The sequence below is a fragment of the Panicum virgatum genome, chromosome 7N (assembly GCF_016808335.1).
Source record: "Panicum virgatum strain AP13 chromosome 7N, P.virgatum_v5, whole genome shotgun sequence".
Taxonomy (NCBI): Eukaryota; Viridiplantae; Streptophyta; class Magnoliopsida; order Poales; family Poaceae; genus Panicum; species Panicum virgatum.
In genome coordinates this window covers 33,528,535-33,545,345 of record NC_053151.1, presented here as the reverse complement: position 1 = coordinate 33,545,345, position 16,811 = coordinate 33,528,535, and the positions used below count along the sequence as shown (strand labels likewise).

At 47.9% G+C, this 16,811-nt stretch overlaps 2 protein-coding genes across 3 annotated transcripts; both read left to right on the top strand.

The window, feature by feature from the left end:
* Positions 1 to 8,987: 8,987 nt before the first annotated feature.
* Positions 8,988 to 10,040, top strand: LOC120682598 (heavy metal-associated isoprenylated plant protein 16-like). 2 transcript variants are annotated; one of them, XM_039964563.1, is made up of 3 exons: positions 8,988 to 9,283; positions 9,360 to 9,512; positions 9,601 to 10,040. In XM_039964563.1, exons 2-3 carry the CDS (start codon positions 9,440 to 9,442, stop codon positions 9,891 to 9,893), a joined length of 366 nt encoding a protein of 121 aa, XP_039820497.1. In that variant the 5' UTR covers positions 8,988 to 9,283; positions 9,360 to 9,439; the 3' UTR covers positions 9,894 to 10,040. The 2 variants fall into 2 exon arrangements, with proteins under 2 accessions (XP_039820497.1, XP_039820496.1); XM_039964562.1 differs by having other exon boundaries at positions 8,996 to 9,283; positions 9,434 to 9,512.
* A 2,167-nt stretch (positions 10,041 to 12,207) lies between these two features.
* On the top strand, positions 12,208 to 13,810 carry LOC120680748 (heavy metal-associated isoprenylated plant protein 47-like). Its single transcript, XM_039962274.1, has 3 exons — positions 12,208 to 12,907; positions 13,019 to 13,097; positions 13,196 to 13,810. The coding sequence occupies exons 1-3, from the start codon at positions 12,899 to 12,901 to the stop codon at positions 13,531 to 13,533; spliced, it is 426 nt and encodes a 141-aa protein (XP_039818208.1). The 5' UTR covers positions 12,208 to 12,898; the 3' UTR covers positions 13,534 to 13,810.
* Positions 13,811 to 16,811: the final 3,001 nt, after the last annotated feature.

Below are 16,811 nucleotides of genomic sequence, written 5' to 3'. Positions count from 1 at the left end.
AATTCGCAGAGTATCAGAGACCAAACTCAGGGGTGAATTTCAGATACCTGAAGATGCGTTTCACCACCTGCCTGTGGGAGGTGCGCGGCGAAGCCTGATACCGCGCACAGAGGCCGACGCCGAACTGAATGTCCGGCCGCATCGCCGTCAGGTACAGGAGAGAGCCGATCATGCTCCTGTACTCCTTCTGGTCCACCACCTCACCGTCCAAGTCATCATCAAGCGCCGTCGAAGTGCTGATCGGAGTCGGCTGAGGTGACAAGTCACTCATGTCGAACTTCCGCAGCAAGTCCCTGGTGTACTTGGCTTGATGGACGAACGTGCCCTGAGGAGTTTGCTTGATCTGCAGCTTGAGGAAGAACTGCAGCTCACCTATCATACTCATCTCGAACTCCCTGGATATCTGCTCAGAAAACTTGGAGACAAGAGCGTGAGAAGAGCCACCAAAGATAATATCATCCTCGTATATCTGAACTAATAGAAAATCAGTGCCAGACCGCATGAGGAACAAAGTTTTATCCACACATCCCATTTAAAAACCCTGAGCCAACAAAAATATTTTCAGTCTATCATACCAAGCTCTAGGTGCCTGTTTCAAACCATAAAGTGCTTTCTAAAGTTTATAAACACGGTTTGGAAACATGGGATTTTCGAAACCAGGGGGTTGTTTCACATAAACCTCTCTTCAATAAAGCCATTTAAGAAGGCAGATTTAATGTCCATTTGGAAAACTTTAAAACCCTTAGAAGCAGCAAATGCAAGAAAAATCCGAATCGCTTCCAAACGAGCAACAGGAGCAAAAGTTTCCTCAAAATCAATCCCTTTTTTTGGCAAACCCCCTGGGCAACAAGACGAGCCTTGTTTCGAATAACCAACCCATCCTCACCCTGCTTGTTTTTGAAAACCCACTTTGTTCCGATGGGATTACAAGCAGGTGGAGGCTCGACTAAAACCAAAACTTGGTTTCTTTCAAAAATTTCAAGTTCCTCATGTATGGCATTGACCCAATTAGAATCAGAAAGAGCGTGTCCAATATCTTTGGGCTCAAAAGAGGCAACAAACGCTAAATGAGCAAAGCCAGCGATACTTGTTACCTTGGACCGTGTGACTCGCTCATTGAGGTCACCTAGCATCTGTTGAGGTGGATGACGACGCTGAATGTGTCGCGGTGCTTCCCTTGTCGAAGTCGCCTTCTCCTCAACCAAAGCTGGTGTCTCCTCAGGTGCAACTGGTGAAGGCTGAGTCACCTGCTCGACTGGCCCCCGGAAAGTAGACGTAGTAGGATCGGGGCCGTCATCATCGTCCGAGCTCGTGGCAGAGGTGACTGGGTCCACAGCATGTGTGGTAGCTTCAACATCACCCTCTGCAGTTTCTTCCTCCTCATCTTCAAAGATGGAGGTGCCGAGCTCATCTTCTCTTGCAACTTCAAAGACAGAAGCATTGCACGGTACAATCTCGTCGAAAGTGACTTCACAAGTCTCTCTGACGATGTTAGAATCAATAAGCAACACACGGTATGCTCTGGAATGAGATGCATAACCGAGAAAAATGCCGTCAGACGAGCGAGACTCAAACTTATCATGATTTCCTTCTTTCAGCACAAAACACCGGCAACCGAAAACTCTGAGATGGTCAACACGGGGCTGGCGTCCAAATCGCAACTCATAAGAAGTCTTGTGCATGAAAGCACGCAAGAAAATATGATTAAACACATAACAAGCGGTATTGACCGCCTCAGCCCAGTACTTTCGAGGAGTCCTATGCTCATCGAGCATCGTCCTCGCCATCTCAACCAGCGTCCGATTCTTCCGTTCTACAACTCCATTCTGTTGTGGAGTGTAGGGAGAAGAGTACTGGTGTTCAAGACCTTGATCACTGCAAAAGGTGTCAAAACGAGCATTTTTGAATTCTGTGCCATTATCACTGCGAATCGCCCGCATGGCCTGGGGTAACTCATTTTTCAACCTCAAGATCAAGTCTCGAACAAACTCGAAAGCCTCATCCTTGGTTCTCATGAAAAAGACCCAAGAATAGCGAGAAAAGTCGTCCACGATCACAAGAACATACCACTTCCCACCAACTGACATCACCCGAGAAGGACCTACTGTGTCCATGTGTAGCAACTCTCTAGGGTGAGTGGTCATCACCTAATTAACAGGTGGATGAGAAGCGGCAATCATCTTTCCGTGGCGACACGGATGGTAAATAAGGTCCTTTTCAAACTTCAATTTGGGTAATCCTTGGATTAGGCCAAGTGAGCTAAGTCTAGACAACAAGTCGAAGCTCAAATGTCCAAGTCTCCTATGCCACTTCCACAGATCAGAAGAAGGACCAGCCAACAAGCAACAAGAAGGGCTAAAAGGAGTTCCAGAGAAATCGACCAAGAAAACGCGGTCACGAGGAATGATCCGGCAAACAAGGTCTCCTTTGGAATCCAAAACTCGAGAACAACCCTCCTTGAAGCGAACTTCAAACCCCTCATCAAGAAGTTGCAAAACCGAAAGCAAATTAAAGCCAAGATTCGAAACCAAAGCAACCTCTCTCAGGGTGAAGCAATCAGAAACTCTAACAGCGCCAACACCACGTACCTTGCCCTTACCATTATCCCCAAAAATGATGTATTCTTTGTGGCGCGTTGGGGTGAGGCTGGAGAATCATTTGTCATTAACGGTCAAATGTCACGAACAACCGGAGTCCATGATCCACCTATTCTCCAAGCCTCCGACCTGCACATCAGTAGTGAGACAAAGAGTGTCTCAACACTGGGGTTAGCAAAGTGAGAAGCAAATCATTGTCGAGCCATTTGCACTACAGAAGGGTTAGCAAGATCAAAAACGTGTCCCCTGTCCCGTCTACCGCGAGGCTGACGACCACCACCGCGAGAAAGTGTGGTGCATCGTAACCTCCTCCAAAGCCTCGGTCCCGTGGTCCATAGCCGTACTGAGGACGACTAGGAGCACGACCGGCAAAGCGACCACCCACTGGAGCACGGTAAACAACACCGTCTCCCTGTCCTCCACCTACATGGCGCGCTCTAGCATCTTGCCTACCACCACGCCGAGGAGAACCATGCACCCGAGCAGAGTACATGTCCGAGTTGCGTCTCTCCTGCTCACGCCTCACAACCCGCTTCCTCTAGGTGACCCTCTCTATCACAGTACTCGCAGAGGTACCTCACCTCTCTCTTGGGAGGTGGAGGCCTAGCCTGCGGACGGGGAGGAGGAGCCCCCTTCTTCTGGGTAACCTGGGCTGTGATAGCAGGGAGTGTATCGAGGGGATTCCTCAGCTCATTGGGCTTTGGAACCCAAACTTGCTTCTGTGGAGGTGCTTTTGATGGTTCCTTAAGCACACAATCCACGGGGTCAACAAGTGAAGGCTGTGTGCTCGAGCTAGCAGTGTTTAGAGCACTTGGAGCTCTAGCAGCCTTGCCGATCTTACCATACAACTTGTCAAAGTCTGACTTCGTGTATGTATAACCGACCCCAAAACCATCACCACGCTTAAACTGCTTGATCATCATGCCCAACTGCGGCTCACTGCTAGAAACCCAACTCAGAATCGCCCTAAGATAGGTATTCTCATTCTCCAAATTGGCTTTTTCTACCGCAAGATTATCCAAATCAGAAATCAAACCAGGGCAAACATGACAATCAATAGGTGGGCTAGACTCCCCGACCTTAGTCTTCCCTAAAGACTTAATCAAGGCGTTCTTCTCATCTAGCTCCGACCTAAGCGTGGGACAAATCTTACAGGCACCAAGCAGAACATGCCTAGATCTAAGCTCCTCTAGTTCACAAACAACAGTGGCAAACTTAGACTGCAAAGAAGCTAGATCAGACTTAAAGATAGGACACTCATCGCATTGAAGCACATCACTAACAATAGGAGCGTCCTTAACTAGTTCAAGCTCATGCTTGGCCTTGGCAACCTCGTGAGACACGTCAGAAAGCGAGGTCTTGGCAACATCCAAGTTCGCGACATTCTCATCATGCTTGGCACGGAGAGCAACAAGATCATCCATTTGAGATATGCAGCCAGCGCACTCATCCTCACTAGATTTCTCTCTAGCACAAGCCAGCTCAGCCCTAAGCTTTCTCCGCTCTCTAGCTGCTTTCTTAAGCAGCCTCTTCTGGTTGTCGAGAGCGGCGTACAACTCTCTAACCTCTGTATCAAGAAGGTCGATCGTGGAGTTTACCTCTGAATCACTCATGGATCCAGGAGAAGAGTCGACGTGCGTCGGTGTAGCATGTTCACCCGAAGACGCACGAGCACCATTGGCTTCACCCGCCATGGTGCAGAAGCTCTTGCGCCGACCGGCCGCCAAGCAAAGACCGATGAAGCCGGTGGCATCCTTGTCCCGCTTCTTCTTCTTCTTGTCATCGTCATCAGAGGTCGGTGAAGAAGAGCGGTCGGTGTCAGAGCTCTTGTCGAGGTCGTTGAGCTTCGCCAGGAAAGCCTTCTCCCGCTTCTTGGCCTTGTACTGGAAGCACTTCTTGAGCAACTCCTTGTCGAAGCGTCCTCCCCGGTCACGATTGCGGTGCTTGTGGCGCCGACGCACCTTGTTGGAGCATCCCTCATCGCGGTCGCAGTGGCAGTAGTAGTCGAAGTTGTTGTTCTGGCCACCGCCGGACTTCTTGGGGCACTCGGCGATGAAGTGGTTCGGATCGCCGCAGTGGTAGCACCCGGGGTTCTTCCGCCTCTGCCGGTTGTGGTAGACACGCTGTAACTTGCTGATGAGAAGGCACAAGTCGTCGTCGCCCAACATCTCTAGCTGCTCATCTGTAACATAAGGCAAAGAAGCAAGAGAAAAGCCAAGAGCAGAGTTAGCGTTAGAGCTCGATCCACCTGGGCCAGTCACAAGAGCGACGCTCTTGGAAGGAGGGGCACCATTGAGCTTAGCTCATGTCTGGTTATCCACCTCGGTGGCCTTGAGCTTGCTGAAGAGATCATTCACGGTCAGAGTCTCATAGCCTGTAGACTCAATGATCGTGTTCACCTTGAGATCCCACACAGAGCGGTCAAGTGCGTAGAGCAACTTGAGGGCCTTCTCATGCTCTGTTTACTCAAGGGCATTAGCAGATCTGTTCGCATTGACTTTGTTCACAATCGATTGAAACCGACTGAACATGTCGCCAATGCTCTCACCCGGCCCTTGTGTGAAATTCTCATATTCACGCCGGTGAATCTCGAACAGTCTGGCCTTGACCTGAGGTGTGCCCTCATGGTAGTTCTCGAGACACGTCCAAACCTTGTGGGCTTCCTGAAAACCCTGGACGCGTGAGAACTCCACACGAGAAACGCCAGCGAACAAGGCATTGACAGCCTTGGCGTTGGCCTCGTGCTCGGACACCTGAAGAGGTGTGGTCCGAATGGCAAGCACCTCGTAAGCCTAGTTCTTGGTGATCTCCCAAACCTCGGCTCCCATGCTTTGCAAGAAGGCTCGCATACGCACCTTCCAATAAGCATAGTCCTCGCCGGCAAACATAGGGATCTTACCAAGACTCGCCATGGTCGGCAAATGGTTTTCGAACCGGTCAAGGTACTGAAAACCTTAACCAAGCACTGATAACAATTGAGGGACCGAAACTGGCGACCAGAGGGGGGGGTGAATGAGAGCCGATCAAAATTTCTCTCGAAATCGATCCGTCGGCCTATATCCCGAAAATCACCACAAACCCCCAAACCTAGGATATGAGAGAGTAGCTATGAACTAGCTATCTCTAAGCAAAATGACCTAGGAACCGAAACGGAAGCAATAGCGAGAAACCCTCCAAACAGCAGTTTCACTGGATCAGACCGGTCTGACCGCTCGCTCCTACCGGTCAGACCGGTCGGGCTGGAGTGGACGATTTCAGACCGGTCAGACCGGCTTCACCGACCGGTCAGACCGGTTGCTCCCAGATAGCCCGCAAACAAAGCTTCAAATGTTGAATCTCGAGCAAACAAAATCCAAATCCAACGAAACTTGGAGGATGCCTTCACATCTGCCCCGTGAACATGTTCCCAAGCGATCTCTCCCAAAAGATTAAAGGATCTTGAGAATTCGAGGGAAGATCAAAGTGGATTGGGGTTTTCTCAAGAACGTAAAAAACTCCAATTCGTGAGAACTCGCGATTCCAGGGGATTTGACACTAGGCTTGATGGATTAGAATCGTCACAAAGAGTTCATCAGAACATGAATTCAAAGGATTGTCTCCTCCAAACACAAAACACACCAAAAGAGGAGAATTAAAACCCAGAACGCAAGGGAGGAAGGGGAGGACGAGAACTCAGCACACAAAGGTGAATCTCAAACGAATTTCATTCATGAATCTCAGAGGAATTCACCTATACAAGGCTAGAGCCTACCACACCATCATCCACCCACTAGATTTGAGAGATTAGCTATAATCTAACCCTCCTTTGCGTTGGAGACCTTGGCCCTAACCTGGAGCACGGGGAAGGGGAAGGAGAAAACAGAAAAGGACTCAAGAGATTCAACCCCCACGACCAGGTGAGGGGGGACTTAAATACGCTTGGCTGTGGCCAGACCGGTCAGACCGGTCGGGTCTGCAGCAACCCTGTACACGATCTCAATCGACGGCGGAGTTTCTTTCTTCGACTCGAAGTCTACACTGCGATGCCGCCATGTCGATGAAGATCCGGTCCGCGGTTTTGGAGGGTCCGCAAAACCCGGGTAGGTGGCCGGTTTTGAGAAAACCGCCAAAACTTCACGCGCAGGAAGATTCCCACCTCCACGTTGTGGCCCTAGACGCCGTTCCCGCCTCGGCCTTCTGACGGCCCTAGACGCCGCCCGACGACCGTCACCTCCTCGCCCGCAGCGAGGCCCTAGACGCCGTCGACGCCTGTCGCCTCCGTCAGTCCCGAGACCGACGCCCGTGCCTCCACGACTTGGCGTCTTCAACCGCCGTCCGCATCCTTAGTTTTGTGGCGCAAACCAAGAAATCCGCCTTCCGTCGCCGCTTGCGCCCTCGATCCAGGATTGGACGCCACAGCTGCAGCCCGGCCTGAGCTCCTCCACGGCAACTCTCCGTCGACACTTGACGCCCGTTTATCTGCAATCCAAAGACCAAGCGCACGATCACACCGCACGGTTGACAATTCACTTATCACAAGCAGGATAAAGTACTCAACATTCCTCATTGTCAAGTACTCAAGTTACATAAACAGAAACTGCCTGTTAGGCGTCAGCCATAGGGTCGTCAATCCTGAAAATTTGATGAGTAAAGTGGCAAAAGTTTCAAATTCCCCTTCCAAAACCCACAAAAGCGAGATTTGCCAAATGGACGGAAAAAATTCACAAACCCAGCACAACGCGTCCACCTTTTCACTTTCTCATCAATACCTCATTTCCATTAATATTCATCAGTTCTGTCGAAAAAGTAACTAATATGGGCTTTGAAAAAAAATCTCGCTGAGCTAATGTAGAACAAGTTCAATTTCTTCAGGAATATGAAGTTATTTTTGCATTCCAACTGGGGTTCCAGGCAAAACAATTGAACAGCATAAGTATGGTGGAAGAAGGTTCACTTTTTCAACCATGAGATGTTAAAGAACGAACCAAATCCGTCAGTCTATTTGTAAGTCTTGTGGTAATCTTTGCAAACAGAAATAAAATCTGCCCAATTCCCCCTTCGTCGGTATTGGTCTTCAGAACAAGTCAGTATTCTCATACCGCCAATCGGCCATCTGAGTTTTGTTGACGGTGCTTAAGTGAGAGTAGGTGACAACAACTAGAGTCAGAAAAGAGGTCCACTCTCGGCAAATAACAAGTGGCGTGTCATTGTCACAAAAGAATAAAGTACTTGATAAGTAAACGAAATTATAGGGAGACGTAACCGTAGAAAGCAACGGATCACCATCGTTTACATGTATTATTGTCATGTAGTACCTGGGATGCTTCAGGGTGGCAATGATGCAATTAGAATTGATTGCTTCTACACGAACATTTTCAGAGCGAGACCGACCGTTGACTCGTGTGTTCACATCGATCCCAATTTTTAAAAAGGGTCCCGTTTCAAAACTATGCATCTTAATTATCATTACGCGCATTACCCACCTACTCTCTCTAGATGCAGAACATCGGCGTCATGAGTTTTTGCTAGAGATGGGGCCGTACGGACAAAAGGAGGCACTGATCATGATCCAACCGCCTGGAGAAGAAGTGCACCAGGAAATGGGTTTTGCGGAGAAAGCAACTGAAAACAAGCAAGATTACCATGAGATTCATGATCAGTTGAACGGTGAGTGTGGCATGCATATTGCATAGTGCCCGGTTGCGTCTAATTATTAGTAAAGCCGTGCTAATTTCTGAACCTGTTATGTGGCGTTATCAAAATCATGTAAACTCTAGAGATGTGGTTTTGGTTCTCTAAACTTGTTAAGCCGGCTCTTACTTCCAAGAGATGCCCTTCTGTACTACATTGTACTCCTAACTTACTAATTTCTGATCACTTGGGATTGTCCAATTATCAACTGTACTAGAACTGGACTTTACATAATTTTTTGGATATTATTTTTTTTCACAAGTAAAAACGTGAAATTTGAACCCTAGTTTACACTGCCTCGTGGAGGCCACTGGTAGGTCACCATAGAGCTTTGTACCCAAACACCTTGGCTCGGTCGGATCTGATTAGGGATGCTGCTAATCAAGCTCACCGCATCTTGTTGGAAACATGACAGACGTAGGGTTCAGAGAAGGGGAGGACACAGAAAGAGACAAGTAGACACTATTAACATGCCCTTTTTTTCAACTGAACACTATTAACTTGCCTTTGTAGACGCGTACTGTTGATTGCTGATTTTTTTATACCAAAAGAACCACTTAACAAGTTACATTTGAGGCTAACACTAACATAAGTAACTATTTTAAGCTAAGAAACACCATGTCTCTTAATACAAAGATGCGTAACTCTCCTGCGTGTTCGAGAAAAGAAAAACACCGCGTTGCTACTTTGCTGGTTTTGCACAACTTGCTGCTAGTAGTAAACTGTCGGAGCCTTCCAAGAAGCGCAGAGCGCATGGCCAGTGGGCAATAGAATTCGCTCGCCTCAGATCTCGTTGACTCGTCGCCAAGGCAAGCCACTGACCCACTGTCCAGTGCTTATCACGCGTTTGGTTAGTTGATGATCCCCTGTTAATCTACTCTATATAAGAGTGCGGCCCCCCGAGCAATCTCCTTCGCAGCAAACGCTCGATCAGTCAGTGGCCACCCAATTCGCCTCGGTTGATCCACCGATCGCGACGGTTTAGCCAAATTACTCTTCAGTGGCAGGCAATGAAGGTAAGCAGGGCCGGGCAAGTTCTCTTGCCGCTCCCTAGAATTTCAGATCTCTGTTTCAGCTGCATTTTTTTTTCAGAGCTCTGAACCTGAATCACGCGACTGATCTGTGTTGCTCCATTGTTCCTTCTGCTTCGCCGTTGCCTTGCGCAGCAAAAGATGGTGGTCAAGGTGAGCATGCCGTGCGAGAGGAGCCGGTCCCGAGCCATGGCGCTGGCCGCCAGAGCAGACGGTACGCATTCGCAACGATGTTCGTCAGGGATCTGCAGCTGGTGCAAAGGTGGTGGTCAGTGTGCTGACAGCGCTCTTCGTCTCTGCAGGGGTCATCTCGGTGGCGATCACCGGCGACGCCAGGGACAAGCTGGAGGTGGTCGGCGATGGCGTCGACCCGGTCTGCCTGGTCAGTTGCCTGCGCAGGAAGGTCGGCTGCGCCGAGATCCTGCAGGTGGAGGAAGTGAAGGACAAGAAGCCGGAGGAGAAGAAGAAGCCGGAGGAGCCGAAGCCGCCGCAGCCCATGGTGGTGCACCCACCGCCGCATGGCTACTACTACCACCACCACCCGCCGCCGCCGATGGTCGTCTGCGAGGAGCCAAGCAGTTGCCCCATCATGTAGAGTTAGTTTTTGTAGCTGAGATAAATAAGAACTGTTTTGCCTAACTGTACTTCTTTGTGGTCTAAAATAAAAACTGTACTTTTTTAAGAAAATGGAGGGGATTGAATCAATTTTTACAGATAAAGAAAAGTGACATCTTTGAGGTCTGAATTGATTTTTCACTATGGGGCATAAGAAGTTCTCAGTCTTCACTTGCACCTGCATCTCAAGTTCTGCCGCAGTGCTGGATATTTTTCCATTTCTAAAGAATCTCAAATTCTCAATTGCTCGCTTTGGTTCCAAATTTTTTGTTTAGTTCTCAAACACTTGCATCCTCGCGGACAAGTGATTTGGGGTTACTCCAGCACGTGCCAATCTGCGATCCCGATGTACCTGGTGCCGTAGGATGAAGGGAGATGAAAATCCAACGCAGCCTGTACAATTCTGACGTCATCTGTCAGAACAAAATACTAACGTCACGAGCACATCCGCGTTTGACGTAAGGTGACGTAGATCATGATGGATGCATCATTTGCCTTTTCGCCATCTAGAAGTGGTTTCTTCAAAAGAAAGTGGTAAAGCCGTGAAGGCTCAATTATGCAGCGGCTCCTCTCAATGACTGAATTTTCTCCTCTTGTTTGTTTCATTGTCCTCATGAGTTGGTTAAGTCCACAAGTAAACCAACAAGTGGCCACTGACCAATCAGATGACAGCATAGGGTTCGTTTAGTTAGCAAAAAAATTCAACGTTTGCAACACTAATTACAAGTATTAAACATAAACTAATTATAAAACTAATTACACCGATGGACGGAAAATCACGAGACGAATCTATTAAATCTAATTAATTCATCATTAGAGATTGTTTACTGTAGCACAACATTGTCTAATCATTACACAATTAGGTTCATTAGATTCGTCTCGCGATTTCACCTGGGGGTTATGGAATGGGTTTTGTCAGTTATTCACATTTAAACTCCTAATTACGGGTCAAACGTTTGAATTACTGTAGCGCATGAAAAATTTTGAGAACTAAACAGAGCTTTATACAGACACACAACTATCAGAATATAACTACCCACCACATTATATAGATTTGTATATTTATATAGCATTGCTACATGCTAATTTTGTGCGCATGAAATTAGTTTTGTTTATTTGAAGTTACATCCCAGCTTTTCTTAGGAAATTCCATTCAAAAAATGTTTTTGTAGCCTCTTAGCATTGTTACTAGAACTAGGAATGTTCCTATCAGTTCCAAGTTAATGAGCGTTCAAAACTTGACGCGATAATGTACATACAATTCTTTTCAGCTAATAATTTCAATTACCTAGCTTACGTACCCGGCTCTGATAATTCCTTTCCATAAAGCACAATACTTCACTTTGCAGTCTTTCTGCTTTTCTATAGGATTGATTGAAGCAGCCCGTTTGGATCAAATAGATTGATCGAAAGATACAGCTTCCTAGAAAACTCAGCAATTACTAATGGTCATACAAAGTTCAGATCCATGTGCCTTTCCAGGATCCTGGGTTGACCACATCGCCATCATTTGGACTTAAGAGACGGAGTGAAGCAACCAAGACTAATCCCTAGTCAAGTAATTTGATTAATATTGTTGCAAGTAGAACTTAAGTGCGCGTATGTCATAGATTTGGAAGGAACGGGTTTACACCGTGGTTACTATGTTCAAATTGTGCAGCTTCTGAAAGTAACTTTGTAGTTTGTACATTATTTTTCAGGCACAGGGTTAACAGAAAGTGGTTAGAGCACTAATGAGGAACTCAGTGTTGTTAACTTGGTTTTCTTGGGAAAAAGTGTGTCTAATGACACGATAAGGATATACGAAAAGGTGTCATCATTTCCTCCCTAGTTCCAAGTTGACTTTTTCTACCTGATAAATGATTTCTGTTCAAGGCAGTGCTCAATGACTGTTGGGGAATACTGAAATGGCCGCCAAACACTTTTTTTTCGAAAAATGATCCCATACTAAATCAGTGTTGCATTAGTAGCTCCAGTTAATTCCATTAGATAGTACTCCATTCGTCCTGAAATATAGGGCATTCTAGAGTTCAAATTTTGTATTCAAATGTAAGGCATCTAGGTTGAGATTGAATTAAACTATCTTAATTATACATCGTTTTCTGGAATTTTCCAATAGAAAGACGTGCATGCAACCATATAAGTGGGAGGTGTATGTGGGGAAGGTGCATGAAAAAAACATGATACTTGAATTAGTACATATTTAATTACTCAAATAGAGTCTCAATGCTTAATAATTAGGGGTAGTAGAGTCTTTTCTCCATCTCCATAATCTGTTGGAAAAATCCTAGAATGACCTACATTTCAGGACGGATGGAGTATAGCATAATTGCAATCACGTTCTGACAAATTAACTGTCAATAATTCAGTGTCGAACCTATACAGTCCACCTGATTCTTTGTTTTTGTTCCTCTGTTTTCACACCAACAATTATGTCTCGGCTAACATGTCAAACATTCAACGTAGGAGTCAAACGCCAAGTTCAAAACACAAGAAAAATTTTTAAACAAAGACATGTCTCTGTACTACTTGGGCGCCTAAGTACATGGTCTCAAATTCCACAGCACACACCTCCTGCAGGCCAAAGAATCAACGATGAATCCTATTCAACTGAAAATCAAACACGGTTTCAGAAAGCGCAGCAACAACCCAGGCCAAGAGAGCTTCGCGAAGTCAATTCTTAAGAGTTGCTTATGCTTAACCCACGGCACATATAGAAAGGCGCGGTGGTTTAGTTGGGATCGATCGTCTTTCGTCTAAATAAATAAATTGCTCGGAATCTTCTTAGCACTGGGTAATATTCTTAGTGGGGACGCAAAGTACACTCCTCATCGGGCCTGCTGTCCTACTATATAAGTTGGATAAGGGCCCTTCTCCCTTCCTCAACAAACTCTGAAGTTTTAAGGTTTTCGAGCTAGTTTTGTCACTTGCCAGACACCACACAGAAACTCTCCCGTCGGGGACCAGAAACAGACCAACAAAAGAATGACGAAGGTACAACAATCTTTCTGTCAGGAGGAGAAGAGTAGTCTTCTTTCGATGATCATGGCATCTTCTCCTGCCTCTAATGCAAGCAACTGAAACAATTTTTGCAACTTTTTTCAGCAAAGGATTGTGATCAAGGTGCACATGACGTGCGACAAGTGCCGGAGAAGTGCTCTGGCTTTAGCTGGCTCGACGTACGGTGAGCACTGCCTGCTACTCGTTATGTACACTATGCCGCTGCAGATCGTCGGATCATTCAACTGATGATGACGTCGACGTGTGCCGCCGTGGTTGCAGGGGTGCAATCCGTGGGGATCGAGGGGGAGGAGCGCGACCAGCTGGTGGTGGTCGGCGACGGCGTGGACGCCACCAGCCTGACGAGCTGCCTCCGGAAGACGGTGAAGGTGGGCAGGGCGGACCTCATCAAGGTGGAGGAGGTTGTCGACGAGAAGGCGGCGGCGGCCACCGGTTGTAGCAATCCCGTGGCTGCATGGCCGCCGCAGGGGTACCCCTACGGCTACCACCCCGGCTATGGCTATTACTGCCCCCGGACGGGCGGCGTCGTCTACCCGTACGCCGCCGGCCACTGCTACGTCGAGGACTCCGACGAGGGTTCGTGGTGCACCATCATGTAGGTGTGCACGGATCGAGTTAGGAAATCTACAAGAGCATTTGATCGATCTCTGGATGATCTTGTCAAGTGCAGTTTAATCCGTGTTGTCAATCTGGTTTCTCTGGCAAAAGTGCATCATCTAGACACACAATCGGGATATACGAAAAGGTATAATCATTCTTCCCTTTGCGTTAGGTTGTCGACTAGCTGCCATTTCGCTATCTCATGAATAGGGTTTCTTCCCATTAAGGTACGTATAGTGCTCTAAGAGTGTTTGAGAATATTGAAAGGAACTAAGACGCAATCACTACTACAGAATACATCATCGCAAACGCATCATCACCGCCGGTTTGTTTCGAACCGGCGGTGATAGTCTATCACCGCCGGTTCCAAATGAACCCGGCGGTGATGCTAACGTATCACCGCCGGTTCGTAATACGACCCGGCGGTGATGCTCTCGAAAGTATCACCGCCGGGTCGTATTACGAACCGGCGGTGATACGTTAGCATCACCGCCGGGTTGTAATATGACCCGGCGGTGATGTGTTATCCACCTATTTTAATTTCTCTAAACCTCTCTTTCACTCATCTCCCCCGAGGCTCCCTCTCTTCTTCTCTCGCCATCCAGCCCGCCCCTCCGCTCCCTCCTGCCGCTCCTTTGCCCGCTCTGCTCGCCTGCCTGCCCTTCTGCTCCGCTCGCCTGCCTGCCCTTCTGCTCCGCCTCCTCCCGTGACCCGCTATGGTCAGCGACAGGATGCGCCCAGGCCATGCTCCGGCGCACGGCCCCAACCTCGGCGCGCTCCGGCGAGGGCGAGCTTCACCACCGGCGCGAGCCATCTCGGGCACGGGCCGCTGTCCTGAGGACCCAGCCCCGTCGCAGCTGGGCGAGCTTCGGTGTGGGTGTGGGCCGCCGCTGCGAGGACCCTGCCTTGCTTCGCCGGTCGCGTCACCCTAGCCCTCGTCGGCGGCTGCGCGCCCGGAGGCCGCGCCTACCTGGCCGGATTTGGCCGCCCGCCACTAGATCTGGCCGTGGTCACCCGGCCGCCGCTCCCACCTGGCCGGATTTGGCCGCCCGCCGCCGGATCGTCGTTGCATCCATTCTTCGCTCCGTCCGTTCCCCATTCATCTCCCCCGTCACACAGAGCGCCTCCGCCGACCCTTCCCCTTCCCTAACCTCGCCTCCCCTCTCTTCCCCTGCAGGTAGGGAAGCGGCGAGCACGCAGCGGCGGCACGGAGCAGGGTCCGGGGGCGGCACGGAGCGGGCCCAGGGCGGCGGCGGCGAGGAGAGTCCACTGCAGGAGGGCTCGTGGGGCGGCGACGGGCTGGGAGTAGCAGGAGGGTCGGTGCCTCCTCTCTGCGGTGGCGGGCAGCGAGCAGCAGGAGGCCGCCGCCTCCTCTCTACGGCGGCGGGCGGCGAGCAGCAGGGGACCGCCACCTCCTCTCTGCATCGGCGGGCAGCGAGCAGCAGGAGGGTTTTTTTTTGTTTTGGGACAGGTTCAACACCGCCGGTTGTGGAACCGGCGGTGATGGCCCTTCTTATCACTGTCGAGTTAAATCCAACGCCCCTCAAAACCGGCGGTGATGGCCATTTTGAACCGGCGGTGATGAGGGGCGCTGGAGTAGTGAATTTTATTGGGAAAAAATAGTCTCATACAAAATCAGTGTCGCTTCAGTAGGACCAGATATTATAGTTAGCATAATTTCAATCCTAGCAAATTTTCAAACATAGCATCATTACAATCACGACATTGTACAGTCCACCTCATTTGTCAGGCAACCAACTTCCGAATCATAGCAAACTTTGAACAGCACATGCGGATATGTAACTTACTGTTAGGAGAGAAGTTGGAATTTGACACACATGCTCTCCAAATCCACAGCATAAATACTGTGTCATGTTAGCGATTTATCGGTGCTAGCTACTGCTTACTGGGACTCTCAACACGTTTCAGAAAGCGACAGGGAACAATGGAGAAGTTTGCAAAGTCAAGTCTACGGCAGATTTGGGCCCTGTTTGATTTCATGTTATAGAAATTTTTAGGAAAAGAATCTTAGATGCATGGAGTACTAAATGAAATCTATTTGCAAAACCTCTTCAGGGATGGGTGTAATTTTTCGTGACAAAGCTAATGACAGTAATTAATCGATGATCGGCTATAGTGATGCTACAGTAACTATCCTCTAATCATGCGGTCAAAGGCCTCATTAGATTCGTCAGGATTCCTTGCGCAGGGGGTCTGGAGTTGGTTTTGTAAACTGGCTTTATTTAATATCCCTAATTAACCGTCAATGTGCCTTTTAGGCATTCTAGGAAACAAACCAAATGGGCCTTGAGGCCACTCTGAGCTTGGGTTCTCTCCAGAACACTACTAGAAACCTAACCTAGGCCAACAGGGAAGGACTAATAGCCAACAAACAGTTGGGACAATTACGTATGGCCAACAGTTATGATGTTTCAAAGAGTTACAAATTAACCTCTTGGCTTTGTATGTGATGGCCAACAGTAGAAAGTATTTCCGACGGTTAGTTAGTGCCCTGTTGGCAACTTAGTCTAGATAGCCAACAGGGAAGAGTATTTAATTTCCCAACTGTCTCAATATTACACATGGCAAATAGTAGTTATAGCCAATGGTTAGATAATTACTAACAGTGTTATAACTACATATGGCTATTCTATGAACCATGTCCGACGGTAACTATTTTACCTGTTGGCTTATGTACCAAATAGCCAATGGTTCAATATTTCACCAACAGTGTAATGTAACTTACGGTGATAAGTAGGAATAACCAACACTTTTCATGGATAAGTAGGAATAACCAACACTTTTCATGGATACGTGGATGAGGTCTGATGCTGGAAGACGAAAGGAACGGCAGGTGGGCTGATGATGAATGAGCTGAATGGATGAGACGGAGCGTGGGAGGGCCATTAATTAGGGAGAGCTAATTATGTAAACAATTAATATTTGATGGAAGATTATTTGGGAGCGGTTAATTCTCAAGGATTATCCATATAATTGTGTTTGTTTTTCTTCTCGTATAATTTATGGATTACACGGTTATTTATTTGTGTAAACTATATTTTTTCTTAATTGAATATTTTAATAATATATTTTATAATGTTTTCTTATGAATGAATACACGAATACTGGCCTTGTTTGGTTTATAGAATGCTAGAAAATAGTAACACTTTGACCGCTAATTACGGTGTCAAACAAAGTTAGTTTACAAAACCAACTTCAGAACCCCCGCGCTAGGAACCCTGAAGATTCTAATGAGGCCTTTGACCGCATGATTTGA